This window comes from Anabrus simplex, chromosome 8 (assembly GCF_040414725.1).
Source record: "Anabrus simplex isolate iqAnaSimp1 chromosome 8, ASM4041472v1, whole genome shotgun sequence".
Classification (NCBI taxonomy): Eukaryota; Metazoa; Arthropoda; class Insecta; order Orthoptera; family Tettigoniidae; genus Anabrus; species Anabrus simplex.
This window is the reverse complement of record NC_090272.1, coordinates 241,281,182-241,303,248: the sequence shown is the minus strand read 5'-3', so window position 1 is coordinate 241,303,248 and position 22,067 is coordinate 241,281,182. Positions and strand designations below refer to the sequence as shown.

At 38.1% G+C, this 22,067-nt stretch overlaps 1 protein-coding gene across 1 annotated transcript in view; it reads right to left on the bottom strand.

The window, feature by feature from the left end:
• The window catches only part of Nak (Numb-associated kinase), a 330,611-nt gene that overhangs the window by 65,076 nt on the left and 243,468 nt on the right, over window positions 1-22,067 (bottom strand). The window contains exon 13 of the mRNA XM_067152785.2: window positions 13,653-13,715. Coding sequence (XP_067008886.2) covers window positions 13,653-13,715 — 63 coding nt within the window. The remainder of the gene's footprint in view (window positions 1-13,652; window positions 13,716-22,067) is intronic.

Here is a 22,067-nt window from a genome sequence, read left to right as displayed (position 1 = left end):
ACGTACGAATTTGGAAAACACCGAAATGAAATAACGATAGTGAAAGGACAGAGAAGAGAACTACCTAAGTGCATCCTTAATGGCTGTCAACCACGTATTACTTAATCGATAGCCAGTGTCTCTGTTGAAATTGTTAGGATTTCTACATATTTCCACAATTTCCTGTATAATGCTGGATCTGTAGGATCTAGTATGGATAAGAGCTCCAACACCTTGGAACACGACATCATGACCCGACAATAGGGCGTGCTCACCTATTACTGATTTGCCTGGCTGGATGAGATGGATATTTCATTGGTGTTCCTTGATACGAGCCCAAATGGACCAGCGTGTTTGCCTCAAGCACAGGGTGTAATAGTGGAGATGTGTAAGCAATTATTGTAGAAGTCTTCCTTGTGAACAGTCGAGATGCGAAACGTAAAGAGTATGACACGGCATAAGCCCATATGATGCCTAGAATTTTTCAAGAACAAAACATGTTGTTTCTTTTTCAATACAATACTGTTACCATATTAGCACAATAAAGAAAAGAAAGCTGTTCTCGTCAATATCGTCTTCCATTATACGACAGGTAACACCTCAGAACCTCAAAATGTTGCCCCAGCCTTCTAATCCTAGAACTGCAAATGTTAACCAACAGTTGCACACATTTATGTGAAAGATCTCTAGCTCCTACAATATGAAAGGAAACACCATCATATTAACATGAAAATAGCATTCCTAACTGCGTTGGATATCGTAAATAAATTGGAGAGCAATATCGTCTTCTGCAAGTAATCATTCCAGGGAAGATTGATGGAAAAATGAGCTGCGGTAGAAGACAAACTTCTTGGTTTGAAAACGTTAAAAATTGCAGTAAACTATTCAGTGCTGCTTGATCTGGGGAACAGATGACTGTGATGATTGCCAACTTTCTTAGAGAAGAAGAAGAAGTAGAAGTTGGAATTACAAGTTTTTACACCACAGTAGTTTAATGCGGTCTATTTTCTCTGCTAACTTTTAATGGGCAGTAATATTTTGCACTTATGACAGATGTAGAATTGAAGGGAAAGAAAGAAAAAAAAAACTTTGTAAATTAAAAGAACAACTCTGTCTTTTACCAGTTGCTGTATATTAAGTGCAGTTGTTTTATTATTATTATTATTATTATTATTATTATTATTATTATTATTATTATTATATCACATTCACATTATATATCACCATTATCGCTGCATTAAAATCAACCAACTTTCTTCCAACAGCACACAAATACATGATTTATACAAATATTTACAAAGCTCATTCTTCTTGACACCTGAAAGTGTTCAATGTACTTCCTGCCATTCGTCAGCAAACAACATCGTAATATTTTAAAAGTAAACTAAAGAGATAACAATATATTCATAACAAATTATTACATAGGTAATCATATATGAAAATAAAACTTTCTGAACATCAGCTGAAGTCATGTTTCTTGCTTTACCATAAATTGAGCATCTGAAAAGCAGGTCTAGCATTACAAGAAAACAGATTGCATTGAATATTTGTACTAGAAGGGGCTACTTGTAAGAAGTTAACAGAAAAGAAACTTAACCATAATGGACACATTTTTTGTTCATTTCATTGCTAATGCCAGACCTAATATTTTCACATTACTGATCTGAAGAATATTGAAGAAAATCCAAGTGAAATCAGAAATGCAAAGCACTGACAAGGCATTTCAGGTAATTTTGTTTCCCCTTTTGAATTTCTACAGAAGTTGAATAGAAGACAAAATTCTATATAGTCGACATACTTTGTCCTTGTGGCAGCCTCCGCATGGGGGAAGTTGTAATAATAAATAATAATAACTCTTACTAACTATACAAAAATTACCAGAAGCAAATAAACCTCAAGTAGTGTATACTTCATCTTCATGTGACCACTACAGATCGTAAACGTAAATGAACATTCATCTTAAAATATTATATTTTCTTTCACTGGGATCTGGTTTAACATCCTAACTACTATTACAGTTTTCTGTGATGTCAAGGTCTCTGAATTTACCCACGTGAGGTAGCACCTTAAATACCACCGAACTGAACCCGTCAACTTGGGACCAGAAGGCAAGTGTTCTATCATCTGAGCCACTTGGTCTAACTACAGATTATTAATAGCTTTCTCTGTACCAGTTACAGTTCCAAAATATTCACAGAAAATTGTAGTGAAATTCAAAAAAATAAGGTAAAAAACACCAACTGTTAAACTTGCTGATTTCTATTTGCTCATATATATATACATATAAAAAAGGTAAGTCTAATCTCTCCTCTCTATCAGTGTATTAGAACATTCATTATGAAAAATACTGAAACAAGGAAGGCCCAGTAGCGAGCAAAACAGTACTGTTCAAAGTAGGTGCCCGGAATGATTTGGAAATGGAAGCTACAAGAATTTTCTGTTGGCCTACATGAAGAGTGCAGTCAGTCTTGAGCAATTCAGCCACAAGCGAATGCATGCAGTTACAAGACTGTCACAAGTCCACGGAAAGTCATTTCCGCATGTCAGCCAGCTACACGGAGTTCAGAGTGAAGTGAACTGTTCTGGAGCGACACACTGTGAGACGCCATGTCCGGGAATTCAATGTGCCAGAAGGACAGTGAATTCACAAGTGCATGTTAGTAAAAGAAATGTGACAAGTGGAAAATTCCAATTCCAGGTGACTAGTAAATAACAGTACATTGTCATAAAGAACGTAGGTTGTCATGGTTCATTATCATTTATTAGTCCTAGAACTGGCAACTGTCCAATATTCGACAGTTTGGTCCCTGCTGTAGAGGTACTGTCGAATATTCGACACGTTCGTATTTCATTACGTAATTACCTCAATTCTTCAACAGATGTGAGTCTACCTATTTTTATTCTAGATGTCCACAGCAGCCGTGAATTCAGTTTCATTCATATTTACGATCTCTTTGTAACCAAACCTTCATGTCTGCTTTGCTATTCTATTTCATTTTATTTCATAGATTTCCATTCAGTGGGAGTTATTTACTTCTGTATATATATTATTTTATTGATTATATACAGCATGTGCCTAAATATGGGATCTTCGTTATAAAAAAAATTAGTGATGAAGTATGGCAAAATCTGTTGGAACATGAAATTGACGGATCTGACTTTGAGATTCAGAACTTTCTTCGGAAAGTGAAAGTGATGATGAGCCTGGCCTCCTGAGCAAGACACGCCAGTACATTTTTCCCCCCAGATTGATGAAACTTTTCCAGGTGCATTACAGATACAATATTGACAATCGGTATATCTCTGCGACATGTTTCAGTTTTATGTACGTATCACCAAAGTTGTATGTATTATTATTTTGAATTTAGAATTACACTTTTTGAACAGACTGTACATTTTTCTTGTCAAAACAGTTATGCCATTTCATGTCAACATGACAATCCTTGGTGTATTAGCTACACAGATATATAAAACTTCATAGATTTATTTTATGCATCGTGGCTATTTTGCTGCCACCACAAGATTTAACACTGCCAGTTCTAGGGTTAAATAAATATTTTTATTTCTCGATTCAAGCCACTTATAAGTGCTCTCTTCCTAAGAAAGGTAAAGGAATCGCCTCTTTGCACAGCACCCTCAAGGTAGGCCTTTCAACATCAGAATTGACTGAAAGCATCAAAATGATGGCAGACGTGGCTCCAGTAAGAATGCTGCATGGTAGAAGCCAGGAGAACAACCACTGCAAATGTTCCTGTGGTGAGATTAAAACGTTGGGACATGTTCTTGGCTACTGTCCATTTGGTTCATTGCTTAGGAATTCTCGCCATACACAATTAGCAGCCTTATTGCAAAAGCCTTTCACGATAATAGGTGGGAAGTATATGAAGAAGTGAACTGCTTAGCTGAAAATGGTAGCATGAGAAGAGTAGATTTATTGCCTTTCACTGCTCAACAGACTTCCACATTCGTTGAAGCATTTCTGTGCTTACTGTCAGCAGCAGACCTTCATATGCTTTGGTCTGATGAAAGCCAACGAAACTTCACTGAAAATTTGGCTTTTTGTTAAAGACTTGTTTTTAATATATAGATGAAGCTTTAATCCAGAAATAATAATTTACATATTTAATAAACAGTACATAGTAGTTTAATTTAGTCAACAGTAAAACATGCTTTCTCTGTGAGTATTGATTTTAGTTTGAAGGATCCTGATAATGTGCCACAATATGATGTACATGAAAGACTGGAAAGACGAAGGAAAAAAGGAGATGTTGACCATATTTTCCATATTCCAACTGATATTTTAGAGGCATATTATGAACTCGTTACTCCTTTCAGTTTACACTTTCTGAGTGTGAGTACGTTTGATCCACCACCTAGCTCATTCTCAGCTAATATTTTATCCTTCGGTTTGCTCTTTCTTCATCCCTTCAATTTTTGTGATAACCTTTCTTGAAACAGTCCTGGGAGTCATCTTTTCGATATTTCCTTTCCCAGCTCATCCACGAACAACAGAATATCATCATCCTATGCGGCTGAGATCTGGACAATGACAAGTAGGGAGGAGAGTAGAATTCAAGCCTGCGAGTATGATGTATCATAGGAAAAGACAGATTTAGAAAGAAAGATGTGAGAAATTAGGTCAGAGTGGAAAACCTACATGAGAGAATTAATACAAGTAAACTAAGATGTTTTGGGCACGTAAAGAAGATGAAGAAGAAAATAATTCCAAAACCACAGATGATGGAGATGAAGTGCGAGGGAAAGAGAGCAAGAGGGAGACCTGGAACAAGGTGAATCGATTCGATAAAGAGGAGAGCAAGAAGAAGAAACCTGAACTGAGACAAAATGATGGAAGAGGAATGGTGGAAGGAGAGAGGAAGGTGAAGAAGCCCCGAGCCAGCAGGAGTGGGATAAGGGAAAATGATACATCAGCAATAAACATTAGTTACACTGAATTGCAATCAGCTATGTAAGTGCTATGCATTACAAAATAACAATAATTATACATGGTAACATTTGATGCTGTATACATGTTACATGAAGAATTTCCTTTGGTTCAGAAAATGATAATGGCAAATGAGTTTAATTCTTGCAACATGACCGAAGAGAGAAAAAAAAAAGTTCTCTAAGGATAACAATGTGTAATTCAAGGTCTGAACAGGATTCTACATTTCGATATTCCTGACTTATCCTGACATTGTTAAACTTCTACATTCTTGTAGAAAAGAGCAATCTTGTGAGTTCTGAAATATTGTGCCAACTGCTAGGAATCGATAACAGGATTATATAGTACAGTTCAACCAGGAAGTTCATATAACCCTATCATCTTGTTGTACGGTTTGCACTTTAGTAGTGTCACTGAAATGAATGATGTAATAACAGAAATCTACTGGAAAGAAATGCAGATGACCTTGTGTGCATGCACATGTACCGTTAGTTAAGGTGGCTATTAGAGCTGAAATGGCTGACACAAGTTTGTTTTTTGTCGACAAGAGGTTGGTTGTGTGTGTGTGTGGATACAAGAACGTCCGTGCAAAGGACAGACGATTAACAACGTATAAGAACGGTTTTGGAACATTTCAGTAAGGCTCCCTTGGATAACTAACCAAAAATATAATTATATTGAAAGTTGTACAGGCGTATACAAACTTTCTGGACATACTATACATTTTCCTCCAAACTATAACTGTGACAATAAATTTTAAACAAAAGATTATTTGTTGATGATCTGAGGTAATCTGCTTATCAGATTTCAATAAAACATCCTGCACTTATTAGCAATTATGCACAGGATGTTTCTGCTGAAAGTTTCACTTAGTGTGACTAATATCAAGGAATACCATTTTGCATACAAAAGTATGAAAATGTATGAATTATTATTATTATTATTATTATTATTATTATTATTATTATTATTATTATTATTAGATTCCAATAAATTTTTTGCAAGCTCTAATGTTAATTACCAAAAGAAAACGTCACTACACATTTACAATAAATGGCATAAGTACTCCAATAACGGACCTTTATATTGGTATTACTCCAAGTTCTTTGTAATAAAAATCAACTTTTAACTGGAAAGGGGGGACAAAAACAACAACCACCACCACACCTATCACTCAAGGTGGTAATCCAAATCTGCTAGTAGACAAACTCTCCATGTTATAAAGTACTACTCAAGCAAAAAAATAAGGCAGAGTAAGTAGTTTTTGATCACTATGAATGTTACGATGAGAGTATAAAAATATCCAATATAAAAAAACAAATATCAAGGTTTTCTAAACAGCATTGTGACCTGATTGTTCTAAAGCCAGTAACATTAAATGCTGTAAATAAAAAATGTCACTTAAAATCCTAAACTATGATTAATTTCAATGGAATGATTGCTATAGAATGAAAATAATAAAAGCTAATATAAACCAATATATGTTTTTAAGCCTTGAAATGTCTTCACATGTTAGATTTTCTCCAACAGTCCATCAGCACCCTTTGGTCCCCTATTCATATTCAAACACAACAAACAAAGTTACTCCATAGATGAACATATTCTGCAACATTGTATTCTGCTGACTACTCAGCATAAGGAGAACACCCAACGGTACCCACAGCACAAATATGAAGCCATACGCACATCAATAGAACATGAGTTAAAAGACAGCACTGTTCAATAACCTGTCTGAATGAAATCAGATTAATGTTAATCAGCACACTTTAATTAACTATTGAAATTGTTCTATTTCCATTATTTATGGTATATTAAGAAAAAGAGTCTTGCCTAGCAAACTGATTTAGAATTTGGCTTTTTACAAAACTAATTATTTGATTTTGCTAGCCATATTCTTCTGTCCTTTCAATACTATTATTATTGTTGTTCTTTTTAACAACAATACTGTATGGTGATTCAAATAATAGACTTATTGTAGGTTTAATTCCTAACTGAAACTGAAAATCCACATCCTGTTTCCAGTCATTTGACCAGGTCACGAATGGAAGGAATGAATGAAGCCCCCATCTAGCGGCGAGGATAGGAAATGTGCCAGCTGCGGAAGCCTATCGCACTCCTCTGGGGCAATGATTACTGAACGACAGATGAAATGAAATGATATATTAAAGTGTTGCTAGAATTAAATATGACAAGGAAAACTGGAGTATTTGGAGAAAAACCTGTTCTGCCTCTGCTTTGTCCAGCACAAATCTCACTGGGGTTTGAACAACGGAACCCAGCCGTGAGAGGCCAGCGCGCTGCCGCCTGAGCCATGGAGGCTCTTAATTCCTAACTATACCACAAATTTACAACTGGTTTAAGAGAGGGGAATGTACTTAGCCTCATATATTACAAATGAAGAGAGAAGTGTGTTAAAATTTCCCTCTTGGCCATGTAAGAAGTAGATTTTTGTGGTTTCCCTCTTTTACTTCAAGAAAATACGGACATAGTAGGTAGTTTAAATATGGGACAAGGTCTCTCCAAACCCTAGTCTCAAGTACTCTACTGTTACAATATTCACATCACAATAAAATCAATGATTTTACATTCCAGTAACTACTTTTTTGGTTTTCGAGAAAAGCTGAGGTTACAGACAATCTCATGTTAGATCCGTATTGATGGTTGAACTTCTTACAAATTTTACAAAATGATGTTGATATCCTCCTAGTTAATGTCTATGTAAAGTTTCGTCTTAATTGGATGTAAAATACTATAGTACTGACTAGGAGGATATCAACATAATTTTGTAAGAAGCTGAAGTGCCAGAATTCTGCCTCATAGGAATTCTTTCACATGGCAGTAAACCTACTGACATGTGGCTGGTGTACTTGAGCACAGCCAAATTCAACCAGCATTTGAATGTCCTAAGCCACTCAGCTTGGTGACATAAACCCAGCAGTACAGATACCATTAGACTTCAAAACCTTGCAGTGTCTACTGAATATCATCATTTTGAAGTGGTGACTGAACGAAATGGACGTGGCTTTTCATTTCAATAATTCTACATGCACTGCGTGATTTGAACCGCCGCTACCTTAATGAGAAGTCAATGACGATGCCATTCACATTTCCAACTTACATTAACAAAAGGCCATTGACCATGATAACCCACCAATTTAGAAACTATCATCACAAAACAGACACGTACTTGTGAGCACGGAAAGCTGACTGTCAGGTATCTGTGGAAGTAGGGCCTAGGGTAAGTACAGCTGCATCAGGACTTCAAGCTGGGCACTATGCATGCGTTCTTTAGGAGTGTAGGATAATCTAGGATAAACCACACTCACGATAGCTGTGATGGCCAAGTTCAATCTGAGTTTCCCAGTTTTATCATGGAGAGTATTTTTTCTACAACAGCAGTGCATCTTTATCATGCTTTAGACAGCAGACAAGGTATCCAAATTACACAGTCCACAGCAACTGTTGCCAAGTTAATCATGTCGCCACATTAAGACTGCATTATGTAATTTAATTCTGGAAGACTGTTCCCTAACAGATGGCAACTGTACACATACAGCTTGACTATAAGATAACAGCTGATTACACACTTATAGTTCACCCACTAATTTACAAAAATTTTGATTTATGAACAACATACATAAAAATTTCAAGGTATCACATTTACTGAGAGAATATTTCAACCAACAGAAATATCAGTTTTCAACTAACTTTTCCACCTTGAATTCAATTTTACTCAATTCTAATCTTGTAAACCAAAGCCTCATTGAACTGCTGCTGTTATTTTAATCATCTGAATAAACATAACTCAGTGTTAGTTTTCCTAAAGCACTTTGTTAATTCAAATACAGTAAATTTCGTTTTTTATCAACCTGAAATCTCCTCATGCAAGCTGTTGTGATCCAGTTAGTAGACACCTTCTACCATTTGAAACAACAATTAGCCAAGTATGAATAGGACAGAACATATTTAATTCATGAATAACATTCCAAATAAACAACTGATATAGAGAATATGGCAGCAAGACATAGGCCATCAGTTTAACAAAGTCGTACTGCAAAATATTCTGAAAGACTGACATTGTGCATTATTTTCTTCCTTCTGCCTACAAGATGTTTGTCCAACAAATATAAAACATGTGAGGTATAACCAAGGCAATAATTTGTGCACTTATAAATTTAATCCATGTAAGTTTCCCCATTTCCAGTAATTATAAACTGACGCGAGCATGTTCTATTCTAATGGGCACCTCATGCTGAGCATTGTAAACTTCACAAGACTAGTGGTACACAAAGCTGAATTATACTGAAGATAGCTAGAAGGGAGAAAAGTCTTCTCCAACAGTCTTTTACAACAATATTACATTCATATATAATCAACAATAAAATAAAGCACATGCACAAACCATTTCAACAAGTTTTTTCATATATGCCCAACTTAAAAAAATATAATAAAATATTAGACAAAAATATTATAGATTTTTAGTTACAATGTAGAAGTATATTTTCATCCATTCAGCTCTTCAATGAAAAAAGAAAGAGAAAGAAAGCCATACAAATTATTTTAAGACAACAGCCTCATGAAATGGTATGTGCAAAATAAAAGTATAATATATCACATAACAATAATAAAAATAAATCACCCCATTTATCACAAACAAATGAAGTTTTGTTTCCCACAGCAGGAAAGTCTTCACACTTAAACTAAAGGTCTGTCAAGTACTGTACATTGTACATAAAATACTTTAAGACAATATGGCACATAAGGAATAAATTATTTTTTCTTTCTTAAATCTCGGTACATGGATAACTGGAACACTGTATATTTCATAGATGTAATCTTACATACTACATGACTACAGTGAAGAAAAAGACTTAGATCACCATGACTTTGATTCAGTCACAATGCAAACAGTTACTATACCTGAACCTCCACAAATATGATGAAGATCTGTAACATTACTTTATCCACAGAATAGGCACATTACGGGGTTAAGACAATTTTCATACAAACCTGCAGAAAAATTAAAACCCATCATCAGACTTTGAATTTTAGGCAAATATCCTTTCTATTTTCCTCCACAATCAAAATAAATAAAAGGTCTTATTTTCAGACTTCTCAGAAATTTACATCTACAAGCTATACTTTCTCAGGACCTAAAAGGACCCACTTCAAAGATGTTTTACCAACTGCATGCCCTCTTATTTGAGCTTTGAAAATATGCTTTTAAAGACATTCTCAGACTCCATCTATTCATATTATTATATTTTATAGAAGATATGATAGGAGGTTGTGCATGATGAGATCAAGAACCGAGGAATGTAATAAATGTCTATCTTTTCTAGGAATTCTAGACACTTTTCAACAAACTGATGGTTACAGTATCTAGAATCACTAGAAAGAAAACTGTACCTTTAAATATTCCATATGGCATGGTACTTTCAACTGTTAAACAGGAATCAACAGAAATTTACTCAGATACTGAATAGGTTAATTAAAAAATCCCATCAGAAATCACATTAAGTTAACTTTAAAACAGGTAAATTCTAAAGATTCTGGGTCAGCTGTATGAGAAGTGTAATGCCAATTAAATTAAAAATTAATTTTGTTCAATTACCATTATTAATTAATGCAACAATGAATATTTCTCAGCTTGTCCAAACTTGCATACTTCTATACATCTCATATTTTTCAATTAATAAACAGTTTAAATTTTCAGCAGATTTTAGAGTCTATCTGTCAGGTTTAGAGTGTCTATTTTAGACACCTCTATGGAGTTTACAGATCACTAAAAGAATTCTTATGTCTAATCATCACAGCTATTTATCTTTTTGTTTTAAATCCGAGTCATAAAAGAAGTTATATGTTGTACAGGGTCTCCCTCTCACACCTGAGCATTGTTGATTATATCAATAAAACCATATCATGATAGTTAAAACATTATTCTTCAATAAGCATGATATATCTTATTGCATGAAGCATGAATAATAGGAGGTAGTTTCTAGTGAAGGCACAGGAAAGAGGAAGAACGATAGAATGGGTAAGAAACTCGCTACTGCACCGCTAAACGAAAAAATATATTAAGAAACTATGGTTTACTAGGGCTTCTATTTCTTTCCTACATCCTCCCAGAGTCTCACAGGAAGGAGGCCAAACCCAGAACCATCACAGAAGACTGAAAAAAATAATTTATGAATTAAAGTAAGGAACAAATAAAGAAGGATGAAAGTACATAGCAAGACAAGGGCATAGGATTCATTCATTTTTGTAAAGCTCCCAAATGCACATAACCTAGCAGAAAATTGGAGTAGATTATGCACATTTTGGAGAGGGGGGAAAAAACCCCACAAGGAAGTAGCAGTGTTTGAGCTTCAGGTGACCATATTTACTGCTACTTGGACAAGACTACTAACATACATGTGAACTAGAGGCGGAAAACTATCGATAGTGCTATCGATAGCGACCACTATTGTCAGTTGCCTATTATCGATAGTAAAGGATAGTTTTCTTTTTCCCCTCATTGGCTTATTTTTCGTGCTAACAGAAATTGTACAGCTGTTTGCAGTTAACTGGTGAGGAGTTTGTTCCAATTCATAGGTGTGCATTTAAGTATCTCTGTGTACCTGCGACTTCAGTGCCGGCAGAAAGACTATTTAGCATTTTGGAAGGTGGGATTCTCCATTTAACCTAACCTTAGTTGAGTTGATGCCAATACGGTACAAACAATGAGATATAAATGTTGTCAGAGACTGTATGTAGGCGAGAGACGATAAGGTACATTTTAGGTCAAAGACTTCATGAAAGCAACTGAAAACTCTCCTGTCATCTGTTGAGAACGCTGTAAAACATTTTTCCAAAGATATTACAATAGCCGAGAAAATGTCGGGCGATCGCAAAATGAACGCTGTAGCTGAACGAGAATTTCTCGGGCGGTCATGTTATGGGCAAGCGCGTGCAATCCGAGAATGTCTCGGACGTGCCATTGAAGAGATTTATGAGTGATTCCGATATGAATTTCAGAAATTACATAGCATGAAATAGTTGTGCTTTCTACTGATTTTTTGTGGACTGCGTTCAATAAATGTTCTATTTTCGGGCATAATGATATGATTCGTTCCACATTTTACTATCGATAGTAGAGCTCATAAAATCGGAAAATATTGATGGCGATTACTATTGACAGTTTGCCGCCTCTAATGTGAACTATCACAGCAACATAAAGTACAAAATAAAAAGTTTAAAAACAGCTGGAATAATGACTAAACCTCCTCCACAAACTGAATAGTTCACATGAGAATTCTGTCATTCATAGTTCTGCCATCAGTTTTATCCTTTCTAGCACTCATATTTCAGAGATATATAACTAAGTTAAAATGCAAAAGAGAGGTTAATACTATAATTTAAAAAACAAACAAAATAATAAATAAATCTCAAAACATGACAAGGAGGAATATGGAAGAACACACAGAGGAAGACGAGACCGGAAGACGCCTAAAGGTTACAGGACAAGGGAAAATACATAAGAAAACTTAAGATAATTCTGCAGACATATTTTCGGAAGCAGCATTTATAGAGAGCTATATCTCTTCTCTAGCGAGACTGCGTAATGAAGAGGTCAAGCTTAGCACAATCTGAAATAAGAAAATTGTAAGAGAAATTCTATACCAATGAATCATCTATTAACGGATCTGAACTGAATGCCCTTGTCTTGTATCAAATGAAGATAAAAGGTAAAAGATGAATGAAAGAAAAAATAGAAAAATAAAATAAAAATATGAAATATTAAATAACAATTCAAAACCATGTGTGCAAACAAAATGAGTAACACAAAGTGAACTACAAACTCTCCATATCACAGAAAAGTATGAAACATAGCACACCTCACTGATTAAGGTTTTAAATATCTTGGAGAAGTCAATGTTCACCTGGGTTTCTTTCTGGTTTAAATGCTATCTAGACAATACACTTAAAGATGCAGTGTGAAAATTAATGATAATAATGCAGGAGTGAAGGGAGAAACACTAAGACCCTAGATTCTCAAGGAAAAAACAAGGTATAAGGTTCTGGTACTCTTGCAAGCATGGTGTAGTTACTAAGCACAAAACTACAGCAAGCTTGCAATACATAATGTGAAATGATATGATCAACATGAGTCAATATGGGATATGATGTTCTAACTTTAAATTTAGCTTAAAAAATAAATTGAGCCTAAATCGATGAAGAGTAGTTTCCTTATATCACCTTGAAATACTTGACTGCAATATTTTTAAGATAATTCTCAAATGTTTGGCAAAGAACACAACTTGAATTTTATAGCAAATAAAAAATACAAATTCAATTAATATAAAAATGAATATGATACATTGAATCCATGACATATATATAAGAATTACAAGAATCATTTTCTTCTTAGGAGAAAATGAATGAACAATGATCAACAATTTACTGGTTGTTTCAGAGGTCACAATTCTGCTTCCTAATTTATTTAGTCCCATAAAACCATATTCCACTACCAATGCCAATATCAAAGTGAGAGGGTGTGTTTCTTCATTTCTGTGCCGTGTTCACAATCTTATAATCATTCAATCTGACTCATGAGACTAAATTCAAAGAAATAGTGATCTAAAACAATCATCAGTTTTATACACACAGGTATACTTCAGTCTACATCAAACACAAATGGTTTTGACTAGTTTATTGGTTTTAAAGAGCAGGTTTATTTATGGTTTACCTCCAGGAGGTGGAGCCTTTTTTGAAGCACCTTGCCTCTCTTTGTTGGTGAGCTTCGATGAGGCTGGAATAAAAAAACACAATACAAATGATTAATGTGAAATACAAAAAAGGAATAGTCTTACTGAATAAACTTCTCCTGAATGCTATAACTGCAATTTACATTCAAACTTTGTGAGCTATAATCTAACATTAAAAGTCATTGTCAGGATTTGTCATAGGATACTAGACAATCGATCATTCTCTCAACGAGTTTGAGGAGTAATTTGTGATGATGGTGATGATTGTGTTTAAAGGGGCATAACATCTAGGTCATTGGCCCCTAATGGCACGAAATGAGACGAAATGCAATGAAAATTTAAAAGTCCAAAATTCATCCACTAACTAGATTTAAAACGTGATAATGAAGAATGAAAGAATAAATATGAATTTAAAATAATCACCAGAGCCAACTCACCATACTGAAAATTTTAAAAATTCCAAAATTGATCCACTGGCTAGAATTCAAAAAGATGATGAACAATGATTATAAACTTAAAACAGTCAGTGGATCCGACCCACAATGCCTCACCTTCCCAGAAACTATTTTGAAAAATTAGTATTACTGACCAAGAGACTGCTTACAAAGCACAATTCCTAATCGACGATTCTTGTTGTCCAAAGGGGTCCAAAATCCAGGTCGATGACCCCTCATAATAGTACTTATCGCTAGTAAAGTAGAACCATGGTATTTCTCAAGTTGCAGTACTAATCAAGAGTAGCGTAGATTCACGGTGTTCCATACGTTATGGTACTACTCACAACTATTGTACATTGCATAGGTAACACAGACCTATGGGGTTTCTCAAATAATGGCGCCACTCGTAGGCAACGCAAACCCATGCTGCTCCTAACATAGGTGTACTAATCGTAGGAACTCCTACTATCCAATGGTGTTCCTCACATAGTGGGTACTAATCACAGGCAACGCCCAGACCCATGGTGTTTCTCACAGTGGTACTAATCACAGGCAACGTAAGCCCGTGGTGTTCCGCATGTAGTGGTACTAACTACGGGTACTATAAACCGATAGTGACCCACCCGCTATTGCTAGTAATCACAAACCTATGGTGTACCTAACATAGTGGTACTACTCGCAAGTAAAGGCGACTCATGGTTTTCCCCGTGTATGGTACTAATAACAAGTAGTTTCATGGTTCTAATTCAATCATCCCTTGCTCGCCCATTTCAGTCGCCTCTTACGACAGGCAGCGGATATCGTGGGTGTATTATTCATCTGCATCCTCCATCCACAGTGGTAGAGAAAAAACAAAAAAAAAGGGATACGTCACTTCGAAAAATAAAGTAACGGACAAGGAAAAGCAAGGGCCACAAAGGTTGTGAAAATGAAAGACTCCCTAGACCTCAAATGCTCTAATACCATCAGGGTCAGAAAAGAACAAGAGCTGACCACTGGAGGTTGGACGGGATAGATGAAAGTGAGGAACCTGGCACGAGTAAGTGGAAGCAATACCAGGACTCAGCTAAGGGCCCAGTGGTCGCCAACACGCTTTCAAGTTAAGAGCACGACAAATCCTCTCAAATGTTTTTCTTGGTTTTTTACAGTGAGGTCACTACCTCACTGTCAGACAGCTCCACAATTGTTCTCACAGTCTATTGCACCAGCTCTAGGATCCACGTAAAAATCTCTGACCTAGACGGGAATCGAACGCACGGCTTCCTGGCAAGGGGCAGGCTGATACGTAATGTAATTCAAGTAATATTTATTATCACTCCAAAACCAAAGGAACCGCAGTGACACATATGCACAGGGATATTAATCTGAGATGTTATTCCAAAATAACTTCTAAATCATTGATGATATTCTGTTTTCATATTTTTAAAAGGTATTAAGAGGCTTGTGAGACACTGTGCTTTGTTATTAATAATAATGAAGATATTAACATCAAATTTACAAAAAATGGAACTTTAGTAATTTCTTATCCCAGAAGAAAAGTCTGTACTATTACAACTTCAGACATGTACATTGGATGATTACTTTTTGAAATATGAATAATACATGAACTTGCAGTCGTAGCGTTTGAGAGTGGGCACATTGTTTACTTACTGAGATACCAGCCACCACCACCACCACCACCACCACCTGGTACTCTACAGAACGCACAAACATGTTTCAGTGTGTTGTATCCCTTGGGTTTGCAATGGTTTTTTGGACACGGGATAGCGAGGTTCATCTTTTTAACATACATACATCTTAATTATACACAGTTATGCCTTTCATAGCTCAGTCTCAAAGCCTCTGTGAATGTACTGAATTCTGCCACAATCCTCTTATTAGTAACTACCTCTGTGGCTTCGTTTAGGTTTATACCTCTTATCTTTAAATATTGCCCGCTGCCATTTCTTGATGGATACAGTACTTTTGTATCCATCTCTTGGCACAGGCCAGAGTAAAGTGTAGCTTCCAACAAAGTCCCAGTCTCATCCATGGCTGTGACAATATGGAAACTGCTGGGGTATGGGTGGTGTGAGTAATGGCATTCAGACCACGACTAGTGCATCTGAGTGTTATGAAAGGTGTTGCTCATAGGGTCAGTCGTGCTGCAATAGCACTTTCTGACCCAGTGAGGAAAGCAATGGCAAACTACCTCATCCCTCGTCTTACCTAGTACGCCCCATTTTGGTGCTGCCATTGGTTTTTGCGGTTTCCTTATCACCGCATAACCTTTGGTGGTGCTATTTGAGGATCCAATCAGCTTCTGGGCTGATGACCTAACAGACAGACATATACACTGACTGACAGAGCATATGCAACACCAAGAAGGAGTGGTTCGAAAGGGATGAAAGTTGGGGAAAAAACAGAGACGGCACGGACGAATAATTGATGTTTATTTCAAACCGATATGCAGGTTACACAATGCGCACGGCATCGACTCAGTAGGATGTAGAACCACCGCGAGCGGCGATGCACGCAGAAACACGTCGAGGTACAGAGTCAATAAGAGTGCGGATGGTGTCCTGAGGGATGGTTCTCCATTCTCTGTCAACCATTTGCCACAGTTGGTCGTCCGTACGAGGCTGGGGCAGAGTTTGCAAACGGCGTCCAATGAGATCCCACACGTGTTCGATTGGTGAGAGATCTGGAGAGTACGCTGGCCACGGAAGCATCTGTACACCTCGTAGAGCCTGTTGGGAGATGCGAGCAGTGTGTGGGCGGGCATTATCCTGCTGAAACAGAGCATTGGGCAGCCCCTGAAGGTACGGGAGTGCCACCGGCCGCAGCACATGCTGCACGTAGCGGTGGGCATTTAACGTGCCTTGAATACGCACTAGAGGTGACGTGGAATCATACGCAATAGCGCCCCAAACCGTGATGCCGCGTTGTATAGCGGTAGGGCGCTCCACAGTTACTGCCGGATTTGACCTTTCTCCACGCCGACGCCACAACTCGTCTGCGGTGACTATCGCTGACAGAACAGAAGCGTGACTCATCGGAGAACACGACGTTCCGCCATTCCCTCATCCAAGTCGCTCTAGCCCGGTACCATGCCAGGCGTGCACGTCTATGCTGTGGAGTCAATGGTAGTCTTCTGAGCGGACGCCGGGAGTGCAGGCCCCTTCAACCAATCGACGGGAAATTGTTCTGGTCGATATTGGAACAGCCAGGGTGTCTTGCACATGCTGAAGAATGGCGGTTGACGTGGCGTGCGGGGCTGCCACCGCTTGGCGGCGGATGCGCCGATCCTCGCGTGCTGACGTCACTCGGGCTGCGCCTGGACCCCTCGCACGTGCCGCATGTCCCTGCGCCAACCATCTTCGCCACAGGCGCTGCACCGTGGACACATCCCTATGGGTATCGGCTGCGATTTGACGAAGCGACCAACCTGCCCTTCTCAGCCCGATCACCATACCCCTCGTAAAGTCGTCTGTCTGCTGGAAATGCCTCCGTTGACGGCAGCCTGGCATTCTTAGCTATACACGTGTCCTGTGGCACACGACAACACGTTCTACAATGACTGTCGGCTGAGAAATCACGGTACGAAGTGGGCCATTCGCCAACGCCGTGTCCCATTTATCGTTCGCTACGTGCGCAGCACAGCGGCGCATTTCACATCATGAGCATACCTCAGTGACGTCAGTCTACCCTGCAATTGGCATAAAGTTCTGACCACTCCTTCTTGGTGTTGCATTTGCTCTGTCAGTCAGTGTACATACATACATTATCATTATAGACTGTTATGCCTTTCAGTGTTCAGTCTGGAAGCCTCTGTGAATTTACTAAACGCCGCCACGATCCTCGATTTGCAACTAGTGTTGTGGCCTCATTTAGTTCTAAACCTCTTAAATCGTTAGAAACTGAGTCTAACCATCGTCGTCTTGGTCTCCCTCTACTTCTCTTACCCTCCATAGCAGAGTCCATTATTCTCCTAGGTAACCTATCCTCCTCCATTCGCCTCACACGACACCACCACCGAAGCCAGTTTATGCGTACAGCTTCATCCATTGAGTTCATTCCTAAATTAGCCTTTATCTCCTCATTCCGAGTACCCTCCTGCCATTATTCTCACCTGTTTGTACCAGCAATCATTCTTGCTACTTTCATGTCTGTTACTTCTAACTTATGAATAAGATATCCTGAGTCCAGCCAGCTATCGCTCCCGTAAAGCAAACTTGGTCTCAAAACAGACCGATGTAAAGATAGTTTCGTCTGGGAGCTGACTTCCTTCTTACAGAATACTGTTAATTGCAACTGCGAACTCACTGCATTAGCTTTACTACTCCTTAATTCAATCTCACTTACTATATTACCATCCTGGGAGAACACACAACCTAAATACTTGTAATTATCGACCTGTTCTAGCTTTGTATCACCAATCTGACATTTAATTCTGTTGAATTTCTTACCTACCAACATCAATTTAGTCTTCGAAAGGCTCATTTTCGTACGAAACTCATTGCACCTATTTTCTAGTTCCAAGATATTAGACTGCAGGCTTTCGGCACAATCTACCATTAAGACCAAGTCATCAGCTTATGCCAGACGGCTTACTACATTTCCACCTAACTGAATCCCTCCCTGCCATTTTATACCTTTCAGTAGACGATCCATGTAAACTACAAACAGCAAAGGTGAAAGAGTACAGCCTTGTCTAACCCCTGTAAGTACCTACCCTGAACCAAGAACTCATTCTACCATCAATTCTCACTGAAGCCCAATTGTCTACATAAATGCCTTTGACTGATTTTAATAATCTACCTTTAATTCCATAATCCCCCAGTATGGCAAACTTCTTTTCTCTCGGTACCCTATCATATGCTTTCTCTAGATCTACGAAACATAAACATAACTTCCTATTCCTCTGGTAGCATTTTTCAATTACCTGGCGCATACTGAAAATCTGATCCTGACAGCTTCTCTGTGGTGTAAATTCACACTGGGTTTCATCCAACTTCCACTCAATGACTGATCGCACCTCCCTTCCAAGATGCTAGTGAATACTTAGCCTGGTATACTGTACTAATCAATGAGATACCTCGATAGTTGTTGCAATCCTTCCTGTTTCGTTACTTATAGATAGGTGCAATTACTGCTTTTGTCCAATCTGAAGGTCCCTTACCAACACTCCACGCTAATTTTACTACTCTATGAAGCCATTTCACCCCTGCCTTCCCACTATACTTCACAAATTCAGGTCTATTTTCATCTCTTCCTGCTGCCTTATGACAACGTAGTTTATTTACCATCCTTTCCACTTCCTCAAGCATAATTTCACCAACATCATTTTCCTCCTCCCCATGAACTTGGCTGTTTGCAACACCACCAGAATCCAGAATGATTTCCTTTTACATTGAGAAGATGTTCAAAATATTCCCTCCACCTCTCCAATGATTCCCTGGGATCTATTATGAGGTCACCTGAATTACTAAAAAATACTGTTCATTTCCTTTTTCCCCTCCCTTCCTAAGATTCTTTATTACTGTCCAGAAAGGTTTCCCTGCTGCTTGACCTAGTCTTTCCAGGTTATTACCAAAATCTTCCCATGACTTCTTTTTGGATTCAACAACTATTTGTTACGCTCTGTTTCTTTCATCTACGTATAAATCCCTGCCTGCCTCCACCCTTGTTTGGAGCCATTTCTGATAAGCCTTCTTTTTACGTTTACAGGCTGCTCTCACTTCATCATTCCATCTAGATGTTCGCCTTTTCCCATCTTTACACACAGTTGTTCCTAGGCATTCCCTTGCTATTTCTACCACAGCATCTCTGTATGCCACCCATTCACTTTCTATATCCTGAACTTGCTTACTGTCTACTGTTCAAAACTTCTCACTAATCATATCCATGTATTTCTGTCTAATTTCCTTGTCCTGGAGATTTTCTACCCTTATTCATTTGCAGCCAGATTTCACTTTCTCTACCCTAGGCCTAGAGATACTTAGTTCACTACAGATCAGATAGTGGTCTGTATCATCGAAAAATCCGCGGAAAACTCGTACATTCCTAGCAGATATCCTGAATTCAAAGTCTGTTAAGATATAGTCTATTATGGATCTGGTACCCCTAGCCTCCCATGTGTAGCGGTGAATAGCCTTATGCTTGAAGAATGTATTCGTAACTGCTAAACCCATACTAGCACAGAAGCCCAGCAAACGCTTCCCATTGCCATTAGCTTCCATATCTTCCCCACATTTTCCAATCACCCTTTCGTATCCTTCAGTTCTATTCCCAACTCTCGCGTTGAAATTGCCCATTAGCACTATTCTATCCTTGCTGTTGACCCTGACCACGATGTCACTCAATGCTTCATAAAACTTGTCAACTTCATCCTCATCTGCACCCTCACATGGTGAATACACGGACACAATTCTAGTCCTAATTCCTCCAAATGACAAATCTACCCACATCATTCGCTCATTTACGTGCCTAACAGAAACTATGTTGCGTGCAATGGTATTCCTGACAAAGAGCCCTACCCCAGACTCTGCCCTTCCCTTTCTAACACCCGTCAAGTACACTTTATAATCTCCTATCTCTTCCTCGTTATCTCCCCTTACCCAAATATCACTTGCTCCTAGCACATCCAGATGCATCCTCTTTGCTGACTCAGCCAGTTCTACTTTCTTTCTTTTAAGCCCCATTAATATTGATAGCTCCCCATCGAATTCCATTTCGTTCGCCAAGTTGTTTCCAAGGAGTCCCTCGCCTGTCAAATGGGAGTGCGACTCCATTACTCCCATAGGTCCGAGGCTTGCTTAAAATGTTCTGAGCTCCGTAAATTCATGAAGCAGGATGCTACTTGCACATAGTCTAAGTGAGGATCACTCCTCTAACGGGTTATGGACCACTAGTGAATTGTATAGTCCTAGCCGCCTGAGCACAAGGAGAGCCATGACTCAGAATATGTCTGAGATGCCCACTCCCATTCCATAGCAACTGGTATCCCGACTCTCAGGACCACTTACTAGGCCACTCAGCCGTTGCATATGGTTCACGAACTAGGACGCGACTACAGTAACCCACATCTTTAAATCATTCAAAACTGAGTTTAACCACTGTCATCTTGGTCTGCCTCTACTTCTCTTAACCTCCATGGCTGAGTCCATTATTCACCTAGATAACCTATCCTCCTCCATTTATCTCGCATGACCCCACCACCAATGCCAATTAATGCGCACAGGTTCATCGAAAGAGTTCATTCCTAATTTAGCCTTTATCTCCTCATTCCTGGTACCCTCCTGCCATTCTTTCCACCTGTTTGTACCAGCAGTCATTCTCACTTCTTTCATGTCTTTACTTCTAACTTATAAATAACATATCCTGAGTCCACCCAGTTTTCACTCCCATAAAGCAAAGTTGGCCTGAAAACAGAATTCTTACAGAATACAGTTATCGCAACTACAAGCTCACTGCTTTACAGTAGCTTTGCTGCTGCATCTTGATTCAATGTCACTTACTATACTACCATCCTCTGAGAATACACATCCTGAACGAACTGATCCAACTGTTCCAGCTTTGTAGTCCTAACATGACATTCAATTCTCTCAGGTTTCTTACCTACTGACAACACTTTAGCCTTAGAGAGGCTAATTTTAATATCATAATAATTACATCTTTTTAAAATAAATAAAATAATAGCACTGGTTACAAAGGAACGTAACTAAAGCTTTAATTTTCTCTGTTTTGTGAACACAGTACATGCTAACTGAAAAATGAAAACATACCAAAACTGAACAGCTCCTTTTAGAAAAGCAGATGAATAAAGTCAAGAGTTACGCTGGCTGACACCAGTACAATACATGTCTTGACGATTATGATGATGCTTGTTGTTTAAAGGGGCCTAACATCTAAGGTCCGGCCCCTAATGGTACGAGATGGGCGACATCATTTGATAATTAAAATTATAAAATGTATCCA